The sequence below is a fragment of the Neoarius graeffei genome, chromosome 22 (genome assembly GCF_027579695.1).
Source record: "Neoarius graeffei isolate fNeoGra1 chromosome 22, fNeoGra1.pri, whole genome shotgun sequence".
Lineage (NCBI taxonomy): Eukaryota > Metazoa > Chordata > Actinopteri > Siluriformes > Ariidae > Neoarius > Neoarius graeffei.
The window spans coordinates 26,671,521-26,690,450 of record NC_083590.1 but is presented as its reverse complement, the minus strand read 5'-3'; the positions used below and the strand labels follow the sequence as shown (position 1 = coordinate 26,690,450).

Sequence of the window (18,930 nt, the reverse complement as noted above, 5' to 3'; positions counted from 1 at the left end):
CGAAAGGCGGGGTACACCCTGGACAAGTCGCCAGGTCATCACAGGGCTGACACATAGACACAGACAACCATTCACACTCACATTCACACCTACGCTCAATTTAGAGTCACCAGTTAACCTAACCTGCATGTCTTTGGACTGTGGGGGAAACCGGAGCACCCAGAGGAAACCCACGCAGACACGGGGAGAACATGCAAACTCTACACAGAAAGGCCCTCGCCGGCTGCTGGGCTCGAACCCGGACCTTCTTGCTGTGAGGCGACAGCGCTAACCACTACACCACCGTGCTGCCCAGAACTCGTATTTAAAAAAAAAAGTCGGTAGCGAGTATGGAAGAGTTTGTAGAAGAATCTTGTTTTATTTCTGCTTCTTCATGAAGGTGTTTGATTTTCTTACAGAAGAACCAGCTTCCTTATTCGACAAAGAAAACCCAGATTGGGCACCAAACAAACAACTCGGACATAACTCTGTAAAATAAAAAAACAAGGAGCGACATGTGCGATGTATCCTGAAAGAACAGAAAAGATTAAGAGCAGAGTGTGTTGGAACTTTACTTCTCTTATCAGAGGAACCCAGAGTGCAGTAATGACCCTACAGTTCGAGAGAGTTACACACACACACACACACACCCCTTTACAACAGCTGCATGCATGTGAAATGGAAATAAATCGACTCAGGCAGGAAAAACTATTTTGGATAAATTGTTACTGTCCGTTACACACTGATCAGCCTGTGTGACTCAGCTGTGCCTTTTGAAGAGAGAATAAATGAAGAGGGAACTGAACATTAACCATTTATTGAAATTATTATTACGAAGGTGATTATAGTTAACATATAACTACAGCTACAACTGGAATGTGCTGATTTTGTTAGCGTTTGTAATTATTGTACCGTCCACTATTAGATACAATTCAAATAAAATCTTACAATATTGTTTGAAAGTCTAGAGTAAGATATTTTATTATTTTACAAATAACACTTCAGATATTGTTTTAACAATAATAAGTATTCATATATAAATGATAGAGTGTAAATAGCTGTGTAACTAGATGTCCGTGGGGTTGTTGAGACGTGGAGGGCCGGGACGGAATACAATCTAGCCCACAGTTCAGGTCGGAGTCCTTTGAGGGTAAATGCTTTGGCTTTCGCAGCATTCTGTTCCTAAAGGCCCGGTCCCACTGCACTTACGGATGCAAAGAGGATGTAAAACGTAAAAAAATCTTTGCCATCCGTTGGAAAACGCTATGCATCCGTTGTGTACTCATTGCATACGTGCTTCATACGCTCTATCCATCGAGCATCCGTCCACTGTGATTTCATCCGCGCAAAAAGTTTTGAGCTGCACAAAACTTTTAGAACGGATGAACTTTCCGCCGTGTACGATGTAAATCCGCGACATATACGAGCAACAAACGTTCTATGTCCGTTATCATCCGTTAAACGTCTGCTGTATCCTCTCTGCATCCTCTGGGCATCCTCGCAACTCACATCCGCTGCAGCTGAAAACGGAAAGAGGGAGGAAAGATAAGGTACATGAAACGTCTAGTCATCGTTAGTAGCACGGAAATAGAAAGGATATAAGCGTATGCATCTCGTATATAAAGTATTCAAAACGGACAAAGCGTTTATATCTGGGATGTATCTCGTATATTGAGGATGTCTGGAGTATGTCTAGAGTATGTAGAAGGACAACTAGCGGACAATCGGTCTGCATCCGATATACATCCGCGCAACATGCCCTTTGTTTCCGTTAGGCGTACGTGATGCATCCCCTTAATCCGCTATGCATCCGCTCTTTCTGCTATGCGTCCGCTTCTCAGTTATCACCGGTAACCCCTTCGGAGCTGTCATCCACTTCCATCCGCTTTCATCCGCTAGGCTTCCTATGAACATGCGTTTAACATCCCCGCTATATACTACCCACGTCCGTTCTTTTCCGTTCTGTTTTCGCAAATTTTCGCCAATTTTGTCCATTTCTGGAGCGGATGAAAACGGATAGAGCCACCCCCGAAATTTTGCTCGTCCGCTGTGTCCTTTTTGCATACGTTTTGTGTCCATCGGCCAGTGGGACCGGGCCTTAAAAGCTGACGTCAGGAGAAAATAAGTCTTTACACAAAAGTTGTTCTTGCTTTTGTAGTTTTTTTTTTTTAAATTAACGCCCTAAATTCTGGCATGATAACACAGACAATTGAGCACCAATGGCACGAAAGCGAATGCCGAAGGCATGAAGTGAAACTAGGGGGGTCCGGGGGCATGCCCCCCTCGAAAATTTTTTGCAAATAGATGCTCTCAGGTGCATTTTCAGGGTCTCAGAGGTTTTAGATTCATGATTATAGGATAGATTTTACCAGTGTTTCAATGATTTCTGACCTAAATAGTATTAATGTATACACATTCGAAATTTCACCTTAAAAGTTCAACATGCAAGTTAAACTGTTTTGTTCTAGATTAGAGCAATTCCAGCGTTATGGACGTGACACTTGAACTCAAAATGGCAACAAATGACCCAGTGCATGTTTTATTGTCTCCCAGTATTTAAACAGGTGTTGCATATTTTAAAGCTGTACCATACTGGAGAAGTGATAGAACAAGAACAATTCCCATAGTACATCTAGGGCATGCCAGAAAATGCCAATAAAAGATGCGTTATGGATGTGACAGAAAAAGTATCACTTTTCTTGGGTAACTGTACATTTTTATCAAACTCTGTGAAATTGTAAACCTAATGTCGAAATGGAGATATCCATTTGATAGAGGGGTCCAAGGTGAATATTAAAAAATCTTTGTTTAAAATATTTTGTATTTCATGCAGAGTTTCGGAAGGAAAAGTCAGCGTTATGGATGTGACGAAATTCCGTAATGGATGTGACGCGTCTGAAATAGACATGGCATATGTTTAGAAAATCAGCAATTTAACCACCATAACCCTTTGAAAAACTCTCTAAATATCAGCTAAAACTATCAAAGTTCTTAAATAATATTTAGGATGGCTATTGTTTTGCTGTTTTGTGGATTTTAGCATACATTTCTGTGGCTTGTGGCAATAATATAGAATTGTACATGATCAAAGTTGATTTTAGCTTGGGTTTTACATTATAAGAAAGAAAGACTGACAGTGACATTAGGTTGGTTACAAATTGGTTCAACTTATTCACATCTGTAAAATACAGGCCTAGGTGATATCTCTGGGAGTGGTTTTGATGTATTACATGTTGCTTTATTTTTGCATGGTGAGGTTGACATTTACATGGAATTGCCCATTACTGAGGTATATGATAGATTGAGAATCTACGGGGATCCCTTGCACTTAATTATCTATGATCAAGTAGTGCTGTAACAAAAATGCGCATGAAAATATGAACAGTGGTTTGCTCCATCTTATGCAATCCAATGAAGAGAATCGATCATCATGACCTCCTGTTGATCACAAAGGGATCTGAACCTGAACTGCCACCTTAAAATAGGTCACTGTATTACTAGAACTGTAATGATTTAGAATGTTTCTGATCCAATTACCGTAATATATGTAGAACTAAGATACACTGCAAAGAAAAGTAAGGCGACTGCACATTATAAAGTTTAAATTTTGGCACTTTATTAAATGGACTAGATTAAGATTAAAACATATTTAAAGGAAAAGAAACTTAAATGTATGAATGAATTAAGTTTTGCAGAAAGATTATGTACTTAACACATTCATGAAGAGAATTCGTTAATAAGCGTCAAATATAGCATAATTTCGAATAACGATAAGCGTATTTGGCAGTGTGAGGTCACTGTGACCCTTTAACAAAAGAAGAATCCGGAGCCGTCTTTTGTTAAATGGACAACTTCACTTCGTGAGAGTGTTTATGAGTACATAATCTTTCTGCAAACCCAAACTAATGAATTAAGTTAGATTAGATAAAAAACTTTATTGATCCCTTTGGGAGGGTTCCCTCAGGGAAATTAAGATTCCGGCAGCATCATTACAGATAAACAGAGAAAAACTTCTCGATAAATTAAAATAAATTAAGTATTTACATATACAAATATAAAAGAATAAGATATGGGGAAGAGGGGAAGGGGGAGAGCAGGAAAGATATTGCACTTTATATTGCACATTATATTGCACATTGTCCGGTATTGCTTTTTGTCAGGCTAGGCGAGGCTACTGCTCCTTCCCGTCCTCTGTCCTCCTGTTCCCCCTCCTCCCCCCCAGAGAGGAGTTGTACAGTCTGATGGCGTGAGGGACAAAGGAGTTTTTGAGTCTGTTCGTCCTGCACTTGAGAAGGAGCATTCTGTCACTGAACAGGCTCCTCTGGTTGCTGATGACGGTGTGCAGAGGGTGACTGGCATCGTCCATGATGTTCAATAGTTTGTCCATAGACCTCTTCTCTGCCACCGTCACCAGAGAGTCCAGCTTCATGCCGACCACAGAGCCAGCCCGCCTGATCAGTTTGTCCAGCCTGGATGTGTCCTTCTTGGATGTGCTGCCCCACCAGCACACCACGGTGTAAAACAGGACACTGGCGATCACGGACTGATAGAACATCCACAGGAGTTTCCTGCAGATGTTAAAGGACCGCAGCCTCCTCAGGAAGTATAGCCTGTTCTGTCCCTTCCTGTACAAGTGATTGGTGTTGCAAGTTTTCTACTCCTTTAAAGCAGATTAATTCTCCTTGGCTTTTGCTTGGCCCAATGTTGGGCGACCCTCTCATAGCCCATCTCGTGGTCATCCATGGTGATGTGGATCAAATTGTCCAGCGAGTGCTTTTTGAGCCAGTCGCTGTGATCAAAATTGACGACGTTTTCGTTGTCGTGACAGTTGTCTGGTTTTGTGCGCCATCACTCACGTGGGTTTGTTGACGTTTAGTCAACCAATCTTTGATCGAAGCCATAATGATAATAGACTAGGTCAAACTTTTGTGATTAAAATCAGTCGGCTTTGTCCGTCTGGTGGGGGACAACATCGACAGCCAATGAGATCGCTTATAATGAATCGGAAAATTCCGGGACATCTGACCTTTTCTTTCGATGTTTTTATTGGACGGTTTGAACACATGATCTTGACATAGCCAACAGATTACAGTTTGTTTACATCATACCACGCGGACATATTACTTTGAAAGAATCAACACAAACATTGGAAAAAAAAAAATAAGAGTGCTTGTTTAACACAAATATCAATCAATATGTAAATGGATCTGTTATTTGCTCTCCTATGTATCTAGTTACTTGTGGGTAGGAAATTTAACGTATCGGTATAAATCTAAACATATCGGATTTTAACTAAAGCGACTAATGCCGCTTTTCCACTACAAACGCGGCTGAGTTGGGCTGAGCCGTGCCGTGCTGAGTTGGGCTGAGTCGAGCTGAGCGGGGCTGTTGGAGTTGCATTTCGACTACAACCGCGCTGAACCGTGCTGGCTGGAAGTGGGTGGACACATTGGGTGGAGTTAGCGAAAGTGGGTGGACGTCAGGTGATGTCGTTAAGCAGCGCAAACAGTGACATCAGTGAGCTTTTAAGCGGTAGTCTCACGACCCGAATAGTAAACAATAAACATGGAGGACATGGAGTCGTTAGTGTTGCTGGTCTTGGTGCTGTGGCTTGTTGTCACCGACAACGCGGACAGATACTGGCAAGAGCGTATAGATGAGGCGAGGCGCATAAGGCTTCAGAAATTCTCGTAATTCGTAATTCTCCTTCTTCCGGGTTTACGGTGTTTACAGATCCCAGCGCGCTCGCGGGGCGTGTGTGGGCATGTGAGGACACTCCTCCTCACCAATCAGTGCACAGGGGAGTGTCTGCTCACGCCCCCAGCCTCACTCGGCACGGTTTGGCTCGCTTCAGCCCCACTCCAAAACCGTGCGAGTTTTAGGGGCTAAGCAGGGCTGAAACGAGCTGAGTCGTGCTGGTTTTTGGTAGTCGAAACGCGAGCCGTGTCGGGCTGAAGTGAGCTGAAGCGAGCTGAAAAAGGGTAGTGGAAAAGGGCCATAAGTGTATTGGCAGGCAGAGCAAGCGTATCGGGCCCGATACGCTAAAATGCTTTGGGGAAAACCATGATTTTTTTATATAAAACACACACACACACACACACACACACACACACACACACAGTGGTGTTTGAAAGTTTGTGAACCCTTTAGAATTTTCTATATTTCTGCATAAATATGTCCTAAAACATCATCAGATTTTCACACAAGTCCTAAAAGTAGATAAAGAGAACCCAGTTAAACAAATGAGACAAAATATTATACTTGGTCATTTATTTATTGAGGAAAATGATCCAATATTACACATCTGTGAGTGGCAAAAGTATGTGAACCTTTGCTTTCAGTATTTGGTGTGACCCCCTTATGCAGCAAAATGTCAGGCAGATGTCCTGATATTTTCCTTTAGAATTCGCTGGTATAATTCAGAATTCATTGTTCCATTAATGATGGCAAGCCGTCCTGGCCCAGATGCAACAAAACAGGCCCAAACCATGATACTACCACCAGGGTTTTTTCTAGAAAAATTTAGTAAGAGGGCGCTCACCATGGCAAGGGAGCGAAGCGGGGGGGGGATGGTGCCGGTTGTCCCCCCCCCCCGCCGTGCAAAGCCTTTGAAAAATGCTCCAATGGGACATTCTGAGGCTATGTGAGAGGGAAATTGTAACAAATTGTCTGTCAACATTGAAAAAGAAAGAAGTAATCTTCTTCTGCCCCGGACAGTCTTTGGCTTTCTTCCGCTTCGTGCCGCGGGATGACATCTTTAAATGCCCAAGTGTCAACAAAAACAACTCCCGAACTACTTCTGTCAAAAGCTCCCGCGCCGGTGGGTGAAAGGTCATTCAGTCTCGAGAAATCTCGCTCTACAAGTCAGCTGACCTTGTATGTAACCCATGTCAAATCTCACGAGAGCAGCCGCGACAAGTAAACAACTAAACAACATGGCGCCTCAGTCTGGAAAACGCCAATTCGGATTGTTTTTGCACCGTCTGGCGGTGTATCTACTATGATTGGAATATTCTTGGAGCAATTATAACGCATTTGATAATCAGACACATTGTCACGTAGTGTTGCTGGGATGTTTTCACGGAGTTGGTAAGGGGGCGCACGCCGAGAGTAAGAGGGCGCAGCGCCCCTGTTCCCCCGTTTAGACGAAAGCCTGCTACCACCACCATGTTTCACGGATGGAAAAAAGTTCTTATGCTGGAATGCAGTGTTTTCCTTTCTCCAAACATAACGCTTCTCATTTAAACCAAAAAGTTCTATTTTGGTCTCATCCGTCCACAAAACATTTTTCCAATAGCCTTCTGGCTTGTCCACGTGATCTTTAGCAAACTGCAGACGAGCAGCAGTGTTCTTTTTGGAGAGCAGTGGCTTTCTCCTTGCAACCCTGCCATGCACACCATTGTTGTTCAGTGTTCTCCTGATGGTGGACTCATGAGCATTAACATTAGCCAATGTGAGAGAGGCCTTCAGTTGCTTAGAAGTTACCCTGGGGTCCTTTGTGACCTCGCCGACTATTACACGCCTTGCTCTTGGAGTGATCTTTGTTGGTCGACCACTCCTGGGGAGGGTAACAATGGTCTTGAATTTCCTCCATTTGTACACAATCTGTCTGACTGTGGATTGGTGGAGTCCAAACTCTTTAGAGGTGGTTTTGTAACCTTTTCCAACCTGATGAGCATCAACAACGCTTTTTCTGAGGGCCTCAGAAATCTCCTTTGTTTGTGCCATGATACACTTCCACAAACATGTGTTGTGAAGATCAGACTTTGATAGATCCCTGTTCTTTAAATAAAACAGGGTGCCCACTCACACCTGATTGTCATCCCATTGATTGAAAACACCTGACTCTAATTTCACCTTCAAATTAACTGCTAATCCTAGAGGTTCACATACTTTTGCCATTCACAGATATGTAACATTGGATCATTTTCCTCAATAAATAAATGGCCAGGTATAATATTTTTGTCTCATTTGTTTAACTGGGTTCTCTTTATCTACTTTTAGGACTTGTATGAAAATCTGATCATGTTTTAGGTCATATTTATGCAGAAATATTATAAGTTTTTCTGTGTAGGGACTCCACAAAAAAAAAAAAAAAAAAAGTACATTCCAACATCTATGCAGCTAATGCTTGGCCACAAATCTACATCACTCCAATCGTTTCAAGTAATTCTGTGCAGATCATAACAGTGAATAAACTCTAATTTCCGCATAAATCTATCCTTTGCTCATTTCTGACTAAGATTATCCAAGCAATCCGGTAGTAGAACTTTTTTAGCTGTTTGGACAATAACAGATGCCAGACATCTTTGCTTGTTCGCGTTATGTGAACAGTATATAAATAAAGTTCGCTTGTCCCCCAGGACAAGGGTAGCAACGGTTGCTAACGTAAATGTGACGTCAGTGCAAGGGGTCTGTAAACCACAGTTCCTTCGCCAACATTTTTCTCTCGACATCAGTTCATATGATGCTGGTCTGAGCGCATGTAGCTCATTGGGGATGTTGGGCTTTTTAAACACGACCATTTTCTTCCACACACTTTGCTCGTGCTCACTTGGAGCTCATTTTCCCCATGCCAAGTGTGTGTTAATCAACCTCTCGCTCTTTATCAGTGAGTGTTTCTGATTGGCTGAGGGTTGGGTATTTTTAGCTGGCTTACAGCTCTGAATGCAGCAGTGACACCGAGGTGTTTCAAAACAGCAGCTTCTAGATGTGTTTGGGTTTGAAATTCAGTGTGATAAACATTATAACCTGCTCTAAAGGGATTACAGCTTCATCAGTACCACAGCATTAAATCAGCCATTTAATAGTGAACAAGCTGGTGGTAAAATAAACGAATAAAAAGGAAATATTTAGAATGAAAACTCTGTATAAGCGTGTGTTTGCACATTGTCAATATTATATACACACACACACTTGTTCTTGGTTCTAAGATCCCCGTTCTTGGCTGCAGGACTGGAACCCAATGTGTTCTTCTGCTGTTGCATGCTGAGATGCTTTTCTGCTCACAACGGTTGTAAAGAGTTGCTATGAGTTACTATATCCTTCCTGGCAAAAAAACTTGAACCACAAATCTGTCCATTTTCCTCTGACCTTGCTCTCTCACTCAATGTTTTTTGTTTTTCCACACCATTCTGTGTAAACTCTCGAGACTGTTCTGTGTGAAAACCCCAGGAGATCAGCAGGTTCTGAAACACTCAAGCCAGTCCATCTGGCTCAAACCAACACCCATACCACAGTGAAAGTAAGTCACTCTTTGAGATCACAACTTTTCCCATTCTGATGTTTGAACATTGTGAAGGTTAACTGAAGCTCTTGATTTGTATCTGCACGGAGTGGAGTGCCTACTCCAGGTCAGGGGGGAGTTGCTACCTAAAGTGGAGGAGTTTAAGTATCTTGGGGTTTTGTTCACGAGTGAGGGTAAGGGGGAACGGGAGTTGGACAGAAGGATCACGGAGGCAGGGATGCGGATGCTAAACCGGTCTGTTGTGGTAAAGAGAGAGCTGAGCCAAAAGGCAAAGCTCTCAATTTACTGGTCCATCTACGTTCCAACTCTCACCTATGGTCACGAGCTGTGGGCAGTGATCGAAAGAATGAGATCGCAGATACAAGCGGTAGAAATGAGTTTTCTCCCCAGGGTGGGTGGCTGGGCTTTCTCTTAGAGACAGGGTAAGAAGCTTGGTCATTCGGGAGAGACTCGGAGTAGAACCACTGCTCCTCCACATCGAAAGGAGGTCAGTTGAGGTGGTTCGGGCACCTTGTTAGGATGCCCCCTGGACGCCTCCCAGGGGAGGTTTTCTGGGCATGCCCCACCGGGAGGAGACCCCAGGACACGCTGGAGAGATTACATCTCTCGGCTGGCCTGGGAACGCCTCGGTATTCCTCCGGAAGAGCTGGTGGAGGTGGCCGGGGAGAGCGAAGTCTGGGCTGCTCTGCTTAGGCTGCTACCCCCGCGATCCGGATCCAGATAAGCGGTAGAAGATGGATGGATGGATGGATGGATGGATGGATGGATGGATGGATGGATGGATGGATGGATGGATGGATGGATGGATGGACGATTTGCTGCATCGTGCTGCTGTCAAGGGATCAGCTGATTAGAGAACGGCGTAAAACAGCTACAGGTGGATGTATGGGTGTTCCGAGTATAATGACCAGCGAGTGCACGCTGTCAATATTTATCACTCTATCCTAAGCTGAAGGTGAGTAGTAGATGCAAGGAAAGGTGGCTCCTTGAGCAAAAAACCCTAATGTGACTACTGTGAAGGCACTGCTTATTAGGGCTGTAACGATACACCCAACTCACGATTCGATTCGTATCACGATTTTTGACCCACGATTCGATACGCCCACGATTTTTTAAAAATGTTTTTAAAAGTAGTAAATTTGACTTATTAACATTTACTTACTTATATTAACTATTTAATAACAAATAATTCAGACCACTGCAGAGAATGAGTAATATGTATGCAAAAATGAACAAATGTATATCCAAAGACTGTTTTATTTCTCAAAATAATACTGTTGAGCCGGAAGCTCTGTTTTTTTCGGTTCTGAAAGAGTCATTTTTCCAAATCGTGTAAATCCGTTAAGATTTTTTTTTTGGGGGGGGGGGGGGGGGGGGGTGGCTCTCTCACTGTCTCACTCTCATAGGGCCAATGATTTTCTGTGATCGCGGAGAACAGATGGAAATTACGGAATTTTTATGGTGAAACATTGCTCGCGTGTCAAAATGTAACTGCCGCAGAAGGCTTCCGCCCAAGCAGACATGCCTTCAGTGTTGCCAGATATTGCTAACGTTTTCCACCCCAAAATATGTTCAAAACCAGCCAAAAAGCACCTAAACCTGCCCAATCTGGCAACACTGCATGCCTTTCCGGTCAAGTGATTGTGATTGGCTTGTGGCACACCTAGCCAGCCAATGAGCTGCTTGTTTACAGATTCGCTCCCCGCGTCGCAACCAGAATGGCGACCGCTTAAAAGAAATGAATGCTCTGCCAGTGGCGAGTGTGGACGTTGCGTGACTCGCAGAAGATTGTCGCAGGTCGGCGAAAAAACAACTTACTAATAGATATAAAAAATAAAAGTTTAAAATGTAATTTAAATAAAAAGTAAAGTATTCATAAATTGAAGTTCGGAAGCGCCTCTGTTTTTGGGCTGAGGAGAAGTTTGAAAGGGTGTACCGCGATTCTGCCTTCTTGTATCGCGATACGGATCGTGGCTCTGCGTATCGCGATTTCGATTTGCATATCGTTACAGCCCTACTGCTTATCCAAAAAAATTAAAATAAAATCTCATTCTGATCAGCAGTGACAATTTCTTCAATGCGATTGTGTAGGACAAAGTTAGGAACATGATCGGAGTCGCAGCAATATAACATCTTTTCAAGAGTAAAAAAAATATGAAAAAGGTCAGACGTTTCGGTGCAGTGCATTATGGGTATTGTTTGTTTTGTATGCAGTAGATTGCGACGCCTCTCTACGACTTGTCATCTTGTTTTGTTTGTTGGAAGCAAATAGCTGTTAATAAATGCCACACACTTCATCATCCCCTCCTGACTCATCGGTATCTTTTTTTTTTTTTCCTGAGGGTCAGACTGTCGGAGAACAAACAGGATTTTCCGACACCCACTCTCAAACAGGCTGTAACTCATAACGCACAAATATACAAGAGTAGACAGGATGACCAGGCTTTTCTGAAGAAGTGGAGATGACCCAAGTGCATATTTTGGGGAGGGCAGCATCGGGGTAACCATCCATGACTAATCAAGATAACCCCAACCAGAGACACACACACACACACGTTTAACAAAAGCACATCTTTAACAGAACTGCATCAGACAGCCTTACCAGTGAGCGGCAAAGGGACGGCAGAGGCCCACGTGGAAATTTTTCAGGTCTTTGAATCGGATGGCAGCTTCGATATAGACGAAAAGAATCCACAGGGAGACCGTAGGCAGGCACACGCCTCGCTCTGAGGAACCGTAAACATAAACAAGGCCATTAGCCGAACTCGTTCTCCTGAGCAGCAACGGAAAGATTTCCATTTTCCATTTCAGGCAGCGCGCTCACATTAGCAACAACAAGCAACACACACAACCTTTTTTTTTTTTTTTAATATCTATCTATACATCATCTTCCCACTTCTGACTATTAGAGAATCAGGAGCATAATTCTTGTAATTATTTTAATGTGGGATTAACTATGCACGCGTGCTAAATGTTTAATGTGACGGTGAAGGGAAAACAGAAATAAAAGCAAGGAAATGCGTTCCATTTGGAGCGGCGTATACAAATAAATAAAAAAAAAGGCAATGAATAATTCGTGAGATAGAATTTGTATCCATGTTAAAAGTTATTTTACACAGTACCAGCCAAAAGTTTGTACACCCTGAATCATTTAGAGGTTTTTCTGTATTTTGACTATTTTCTATATTGGAGAACAATACTGAAGCATGTACACGTGGAACATGCAGCACTGTGCAAAAGTCTTCGGCAACCTATTTTCCATTTCATACAAACTTTGGTATAGATTTCCATTTTATGACTTCTACGTTATGGCGGGGGCGGCACGGTGGTGTAGTGGTTAGCGCTGTCGCCTCACAGCAAGAAGGTCCGGGTTCGAGCCCCGTGGCCGGCGAGGGCCTTTCTGTGCGGAGTTTGCATGTTCTCCCCGTGTCCGCGTGGGTTTCCTCCGGGTGCTCCGGTTTCCCCCACAGTCCAAAGACATGCAGGTTAGGTTAACTGGTGACTCTAAATTGACCGTAGGTGTGAATGTGAGTGTGAATGGTTGTCTGTGTCTATGTGTCAGCCCTGTGATGACCTGGTGACTTGTCCAGGGTGTACCCCGCCTTTCGCCCGTAGTCAGCTGGGATAGGCTCCAGCTTGCCTGCGACCCTGTAGAAGGATAAAGCGGCTAGAGATAATGAGATGAGACGTTAGGGCGGCACAAGTGGTGTAGCGGTTAGCACCGTCGCCTCACAGCAAGAAGGTTCTGGGTTCGAGCCTAGCAGCTGATGGGGTCCTTTCTGTGTGGAGTTTGCATGTTCTCCCTCCGGGTGTTCTGGTTTCCCTGACAGTCCAAAGACATGCAGGTTAGGTTAATTGGAGGCTCTAAATTAACCGTAGGTGTGAATGGTTGGTTGTCTCTGTATCAGCCCTGTGATAACCTGGTGTACCCTGCCTCATGCCCATAATCAGCTGGGATAGGCTCCAGCGACCCTGCACAGGATAAGCAGTTCTGGATAACGGATGGATGGATGGATGGATGGACAGGCTTCTAAGTTATCGACTCTGTACAAAAACATTTTAGAGTCCAAACATCCGTTTTCCAGCACAAAATTAAATGTTACAGGAAAAAAAAACAAGTTTGTATCTGAGCAGCATATTACTTTTTTTTTTTTATATGAAAGTATGTCCCTTTACACACTCATCCAGAAGGGTAATTTTGCACAAGGCCATCTGTCTACAGCAGAAAAAAATAAAATAACAAAACGCATCTGGAAAAATCCCAAGCGAGTCTGGAGCCAGATTCGTGACGTCACCTGTGGAAGCGCCAGCAGGCTGCGAGAGCTTTGCACAGTTTCAGTGCACAGCCTGTGTAGACCAAGCGCTCCCATTTCTCTCTCATTGTCCGGTCTTTTGGGAAACGATGAGTACTAATCCCATCAAGATTGGTGTTGCTACACCATCCTACGATACATCTGTTAACCATCTTAATAATTACGCGATAACGTTGAAGAAATTTGCAGAAAACCAGCAGGTCGTTTTCTCATAAACAAACCAGCGCTGACATAGGATTCAGAGGGAGGCGTCCCGCACGCGACGTCACGAAAATCAAATGTTTGCCGGGAAATCCAAATGCCAAGTTTTTTCAGAGGCGGACCAATTCGCCTCAAATGGCTCGATTTCAACTGAATTTTTCTGGTATTGCGCAAGGTAAAAAAAATTGCACAAAATGTGACGGATATTTGACCAAAGTTTAATATAAAATAGGAGAATTACATTGATCTCGCTCCTGAATTTACCCGTGATATGCACTTTAAATATCTGTGAAGATACTCAGTCATCCAGGTACATAGTAATCTGTGGTTGGTAGAAGAGAGCAACTGGACTTGCTTGAAAAGTCTTGAAGACGTTTCGCCTCTCGTCCGAAAGGCATCCTCAGTTCTGTCTGTCTAATAGGGAGTATCCAGTATTTATCCTCTCATGGATCATCATAGAATCCGAATCAGAATGCTGATGGCTGCATTGTAGGTGGCCGATGACACCCACCTCTGTTCAGTGATGGTCGTTCCAGGTTGACAAAAATGAACGATCCTCTCTGGCTAAGATGTCTAAGATGTCTTATCTCATCTTAGCCAGAGAGGATCGTTCATTTTTGTCAACCTGGAACGACCATCGTTGAACAGAGGTGGGTGTCTAGGACTACGTTCAGACTGCACCCTGAAACGACCCATATCCGATTTTTTTGCCCATATGCGACCTGTATCCGATTTGTTATTGACAATCTGAACGACACAGATCCGATTTTTTCACATGCGACCCAGGCCGCTTGGATATGTGGTCCTAAATCCGATGCATATCCGTTATTTTCACATGCGACTGCAGTCTGACCGGACAGGTCGCATTCATGCGACCTACACGTCATCAACAAGAGACAAACGTCACTATTCTGCGTTGGCTAATCCCGCCTCTTTGGTGGAAAACGACAACATTTATACAGTTTTCAGAATTTAAATAGACTTTTATAGAATTGATCAAGCTAATGGTGGATTTGGTAGGGACCTGGATGTTGATCTGTTAGCCTGATTAAATAAAACAGTTTCTATAACTGATTTATAACTTAAACCATCCTGTATTACAAGATTATAAGATTGTTCTGGAAATTTCCAGTAATTTGACACCTTCGGTCTCATTAGTCTGCTGCCCACATTAATCAGATTATTGTGTGAGTTCCGCCGCCGCCACAAAAACCACATCGCCAGGTCTCGCCTCATCTCCATAGCAAACTGCGCTGGTGTTTCTGCACCTTGAGCCAGCGCTGAGAGAAGTTGCAGAATTCAGCTGGCTATAAACAATCTAAATAAATATTTATAAAAATGTAGAAAAAGTTTATTAATATGACGAAATAAATATGTGCAAATTATTAAGCCTGAATTAAGAGTTTGGTAATACAGCGGCCGTATCCCAAATGACTGCCTACTGAAGCTCGAGTGCACTATATAGAGTTTAAAAATCCATTACTTCCTAGTAACATGTAGTGCACTTATATAAAAATTAGAGAGACATTTAGGAGTCAACCCTCGTTACCAGGCTACACGTTTTCATTTCAGTTCAGAAACAAAAACACACACGAGACCTCACACTTTAACACTAACCAGATAATTAAACAAACAAACAAAAAAAATCATTAAACATGAAGAGTGCGCTTTTTTTTTGTTTACGTGTTACGTAGATGTGCTTATTACGTGTCAATTTGCGCATGCGGGACACTTTTGGGTCGTTTTCCGTTCATATTGGAGATCGCATACAAGTCTCATATAATTGGTAATGTGAACGGTCTAACAAAAAAATGGGATTTCACAACAAATCGGATATGGATCGTTTCAGGTTGCAGTCTGAACGTAGTCTTAGACATCTATCGGCCACCTACAATGCAGCCATCAGCATTCTGATTCGGATTCTATGATGATCCATGAGAGGATAAATACTTGATACTCCCTATTAGACAGACAGAACTGAGGATGCCTTTCGGATGAGAGGCGAAACGTCTTCAAGACTTTTCAAGCAAGTCCAGTTGCTCTCTTCTACCAACCACAGATATGCACTTTAAACCATTTTTGGTCTATAGCATTTCTTTACATGTGCCTAAGACTTCTGCACAGGACTATATATGGAATTGTGCGATTTAATTAAAAAAAAAAAGTTTCATATTTTAGACTCCAAGTATCCAGCGTTTATCTTGATGACGCTTTACACACTATTGTCCTTATCTTAACCAGCTTCATGAGGTAGTCACCTGGAACGCTTTTCGATGAACAGATCTGCCTCGTCAAAAGCTAATTAATGCACGAGTTTATTGCCTTTTTTAATGTGTTTGAGATCAAACAGTAAATAGTAAATAATAAAAACACAGTAAATATCCCTATTCAACACCACAACTGGAGTAATCCATATTATAATTAGGGATGTCCCGATCAGGTTTTTTTGCCCTCCGATCCGATACCGATCATTTGATTTTGAGTATCTGCCGATACCGAGTCCCGATCCGATACTTCTTATAATCCATAAAAAATAAAGACGAGGAAAGAAACGGATCCAGGATGTTCCTCATTTTTTATTTAACACCTTATTTTAACATCCAACAACTCCGTTAGCAAACAGAGCACTTACGTGAGGCAGTTTGAACAATAAATAACAAATTTAAAAAAAAATAACCTTAAAATACCTGGCAGGAATGCAAACAAATAAAAAAAATAAAGTGCCACAGTGCCGGTAATTTGCTTTTAAGAACGCATCTCACAGTGGTGTACAGTAATTTCAATTAAGGAAATGAACGTTTTTCTTGATGAAAACAAGCATTTCTACCCTTTCAGGTTTGAGCCCGTTTCTTTTGTCACCCAACGAAAAAAAAAAATGATCTCATGCTTTGCTTTCCGCTTCGAACTGCTTCCGTGTTCAACTTTGCCGGCAACAGGCAGCCAATAACCAATAGCGTCTCCGCTACAAAGTGATGTCATGCCGCACGCGTTGATGTTGCTGTGTTGAGACAAGAGGTCTGGTCTCACTCTGTGCCAACGCATAGCTATTGATGTGTTAAAAATGAGAATATATTATATAGATATATATCCGATCCCTGATCGGGAGGCAATGCCCGATTCCGATCACGTGATCGGGCCCGATTTCCGATCACATAATCGGATCGGGACATCCCTAATTATAAATGTCAAGAACTGAGCTAAGTAAAGAGAAACGACACACATCCATCATTACTTTAAGACATGAAGCGACTTTTAATTCATAAATATAAAGAAAACATTCAAGCTGTGTCCAAACTTTTGACTGGTACCATATATTATTTTAAAACAAAAAATTAAATGAGAATGGTTGCAGCAATTTCGACAAAGTTTTTCCAACACATCCTCCTGTAATAATCCATTACACAGTAAAGCCTGACAATTATTACATCTTTAAAAAAAATTAAAAAATTGCAACACATACCTGTGTGCCATACATACTGTACCCAGACGTAAGTGCTGGCGGCGAAAAACAGCCATTGCATAGGGATGAACAGCAGGCATATGATGTCTGATGTGAACGTAACGCAAACAAAAAACACAGAGAACGCCTGAAAGATAAAAAGGAACGGACGAAGGAAGGAGTTAATGGACAGATTAAATGCGATTGCTTTCGGAGACCTAAAGGACGCCTTTAGGCGAATAAAAAAATAAAAGAGCAATTTCAGGTTTGTAAACAATCTCTGTTGTGTAATATGAGAGATACAATTCCTGTCAGAAATGCAATCAATGCCCTACACTGGCAATTATGCAGATATAAAGGAGAGAGGCGAAGAAAAAAAATAAATAAAACGCAGAGTTGCGAACTTGATAACTGCTTTCCATTTATCAGTGCTAGCTATAAACACATGGCACTCATGAGTATCCACAGGGAGGTTTGAGAGGATCATTTAAGGCTCATTTCTAACCACCACATCAGTAAATACATAAATCCACTTCATTCATACTCGAGTGAGCTAGCGCCTGTATGCTGTGACGACGCCTTCAATACATTCATCATAATGACAGTATCAAGCCGTCGGGGCAACAGAACACGGCAGGGCGTTATTAACCATTATACCACAGCAGCAACCGGTCAGAGGGCGTTGATGAATTTTCTCCAACAGCCAGAGGTGGACAGTAACGAAGTACATTTACTTGAGTGCTGTACATAAGTACACTGAGTATTTTTTATTTTTTTTTAAACTTAAAGGAACAGTCCACCGTACTTCCATAATGAAATATGTTCTTCTCTGAATTGAGACGAACTGATCCGTACCTCTCCGAGCTTTGCGTGACCTCCCAGTCAGTCAGACGCGCTGTCACTCCTGTTAGCAATGTAGCTAGGCTCAGCATGGCCAATGGTATTTTTTGGGGCTGTAGTTAGATGCGACCAAACTCTTCCGCGTTTTTCCTGTTTACATAGGTTTATATGACCGGTGATATGAAACAAAGTTCAGTTACACAAATTGAAACGTAGCGATTTTCTATGCTATGGAAAGTCCGCACTATAATGACAGGCGTACTAACACCTTCTGCGTGCTTCGACAGCGCATTGATACCTTCACTCCTCTTCGGGCACGGCCAGGCGGGCGAATGCCCTGGTCCGTCCGCCCTGTCTAAAAAAATGGTACAACTCGAGCCCCATGGTAAAATTGGGACTTTGTCCTTTTTCCGCATGAGGCCCATGGTAAAACCACACTTCCAGGAGGGGCTGCCGTCTGCCTCCCAAGCCGGCCGAGAGCGCTCCTCGTCGGGCACGGCCAGGCGGGCGAATGCCCTGGTCCGTCCGCCCTGTCTAAAAAAAAAATGGTACAACTCCGAGTGAAGGTATCAATGTGCTGCCGAAGCACGCAGAAGGTGTTAGTACGCCTGTCATTACAGTGCGGACTTTCCATCGCATAGAAAATCGCTACGTTTCAATTTGTGTAACTGAACTTGTTTCATATCACTGGTCATATAAACCTATGTAAACAGGAAAAACGCGGAAGAGTTTGGTCGCATCTAACTACAGCCCCAAAAAATACCATTGGCCATGCTGAGCCTAGCTACATTGCTAACAGGAGTAACAGCGCGTCTGACTGACTGGGAGGTCGCACAAAGCTCGGAGAGGTACGGATCAGCTCGTCTCAATTCAGAGAAGAGCATTTTTCATTATGGAAGTACGGTGGACTG

The 18,930-nt window shown here is 42.8% G+C and overlaps 1 protein-coding gene across 1 annotated transcript in view; it reads right to left on the bottom strand.

Moving 5' to 3' along the window:
* Positions 1–18,930, bottom strand: part of maco1a (macoilin 1a) — a 65,502-nt gene that overhangs the window by 31,359 nt on the left and 15,213 nt on the right. The window contains exons 3-4 of the mRNA XM_060904694.1: positions 17,201–17,327; positions 11,829–11,952 (exon numbers count right to left, since the gene is read on the bottom strand). Of these exons, the coding sequence (XP_060760677.1) occupies positions 11,829–11,952; positions 17,201–17,327 (251 nt within the window). The remainder of the gene's footprint in view (positions 1–11,828; positions 11,953–17,200; positions 17,328–18,930) is intronic.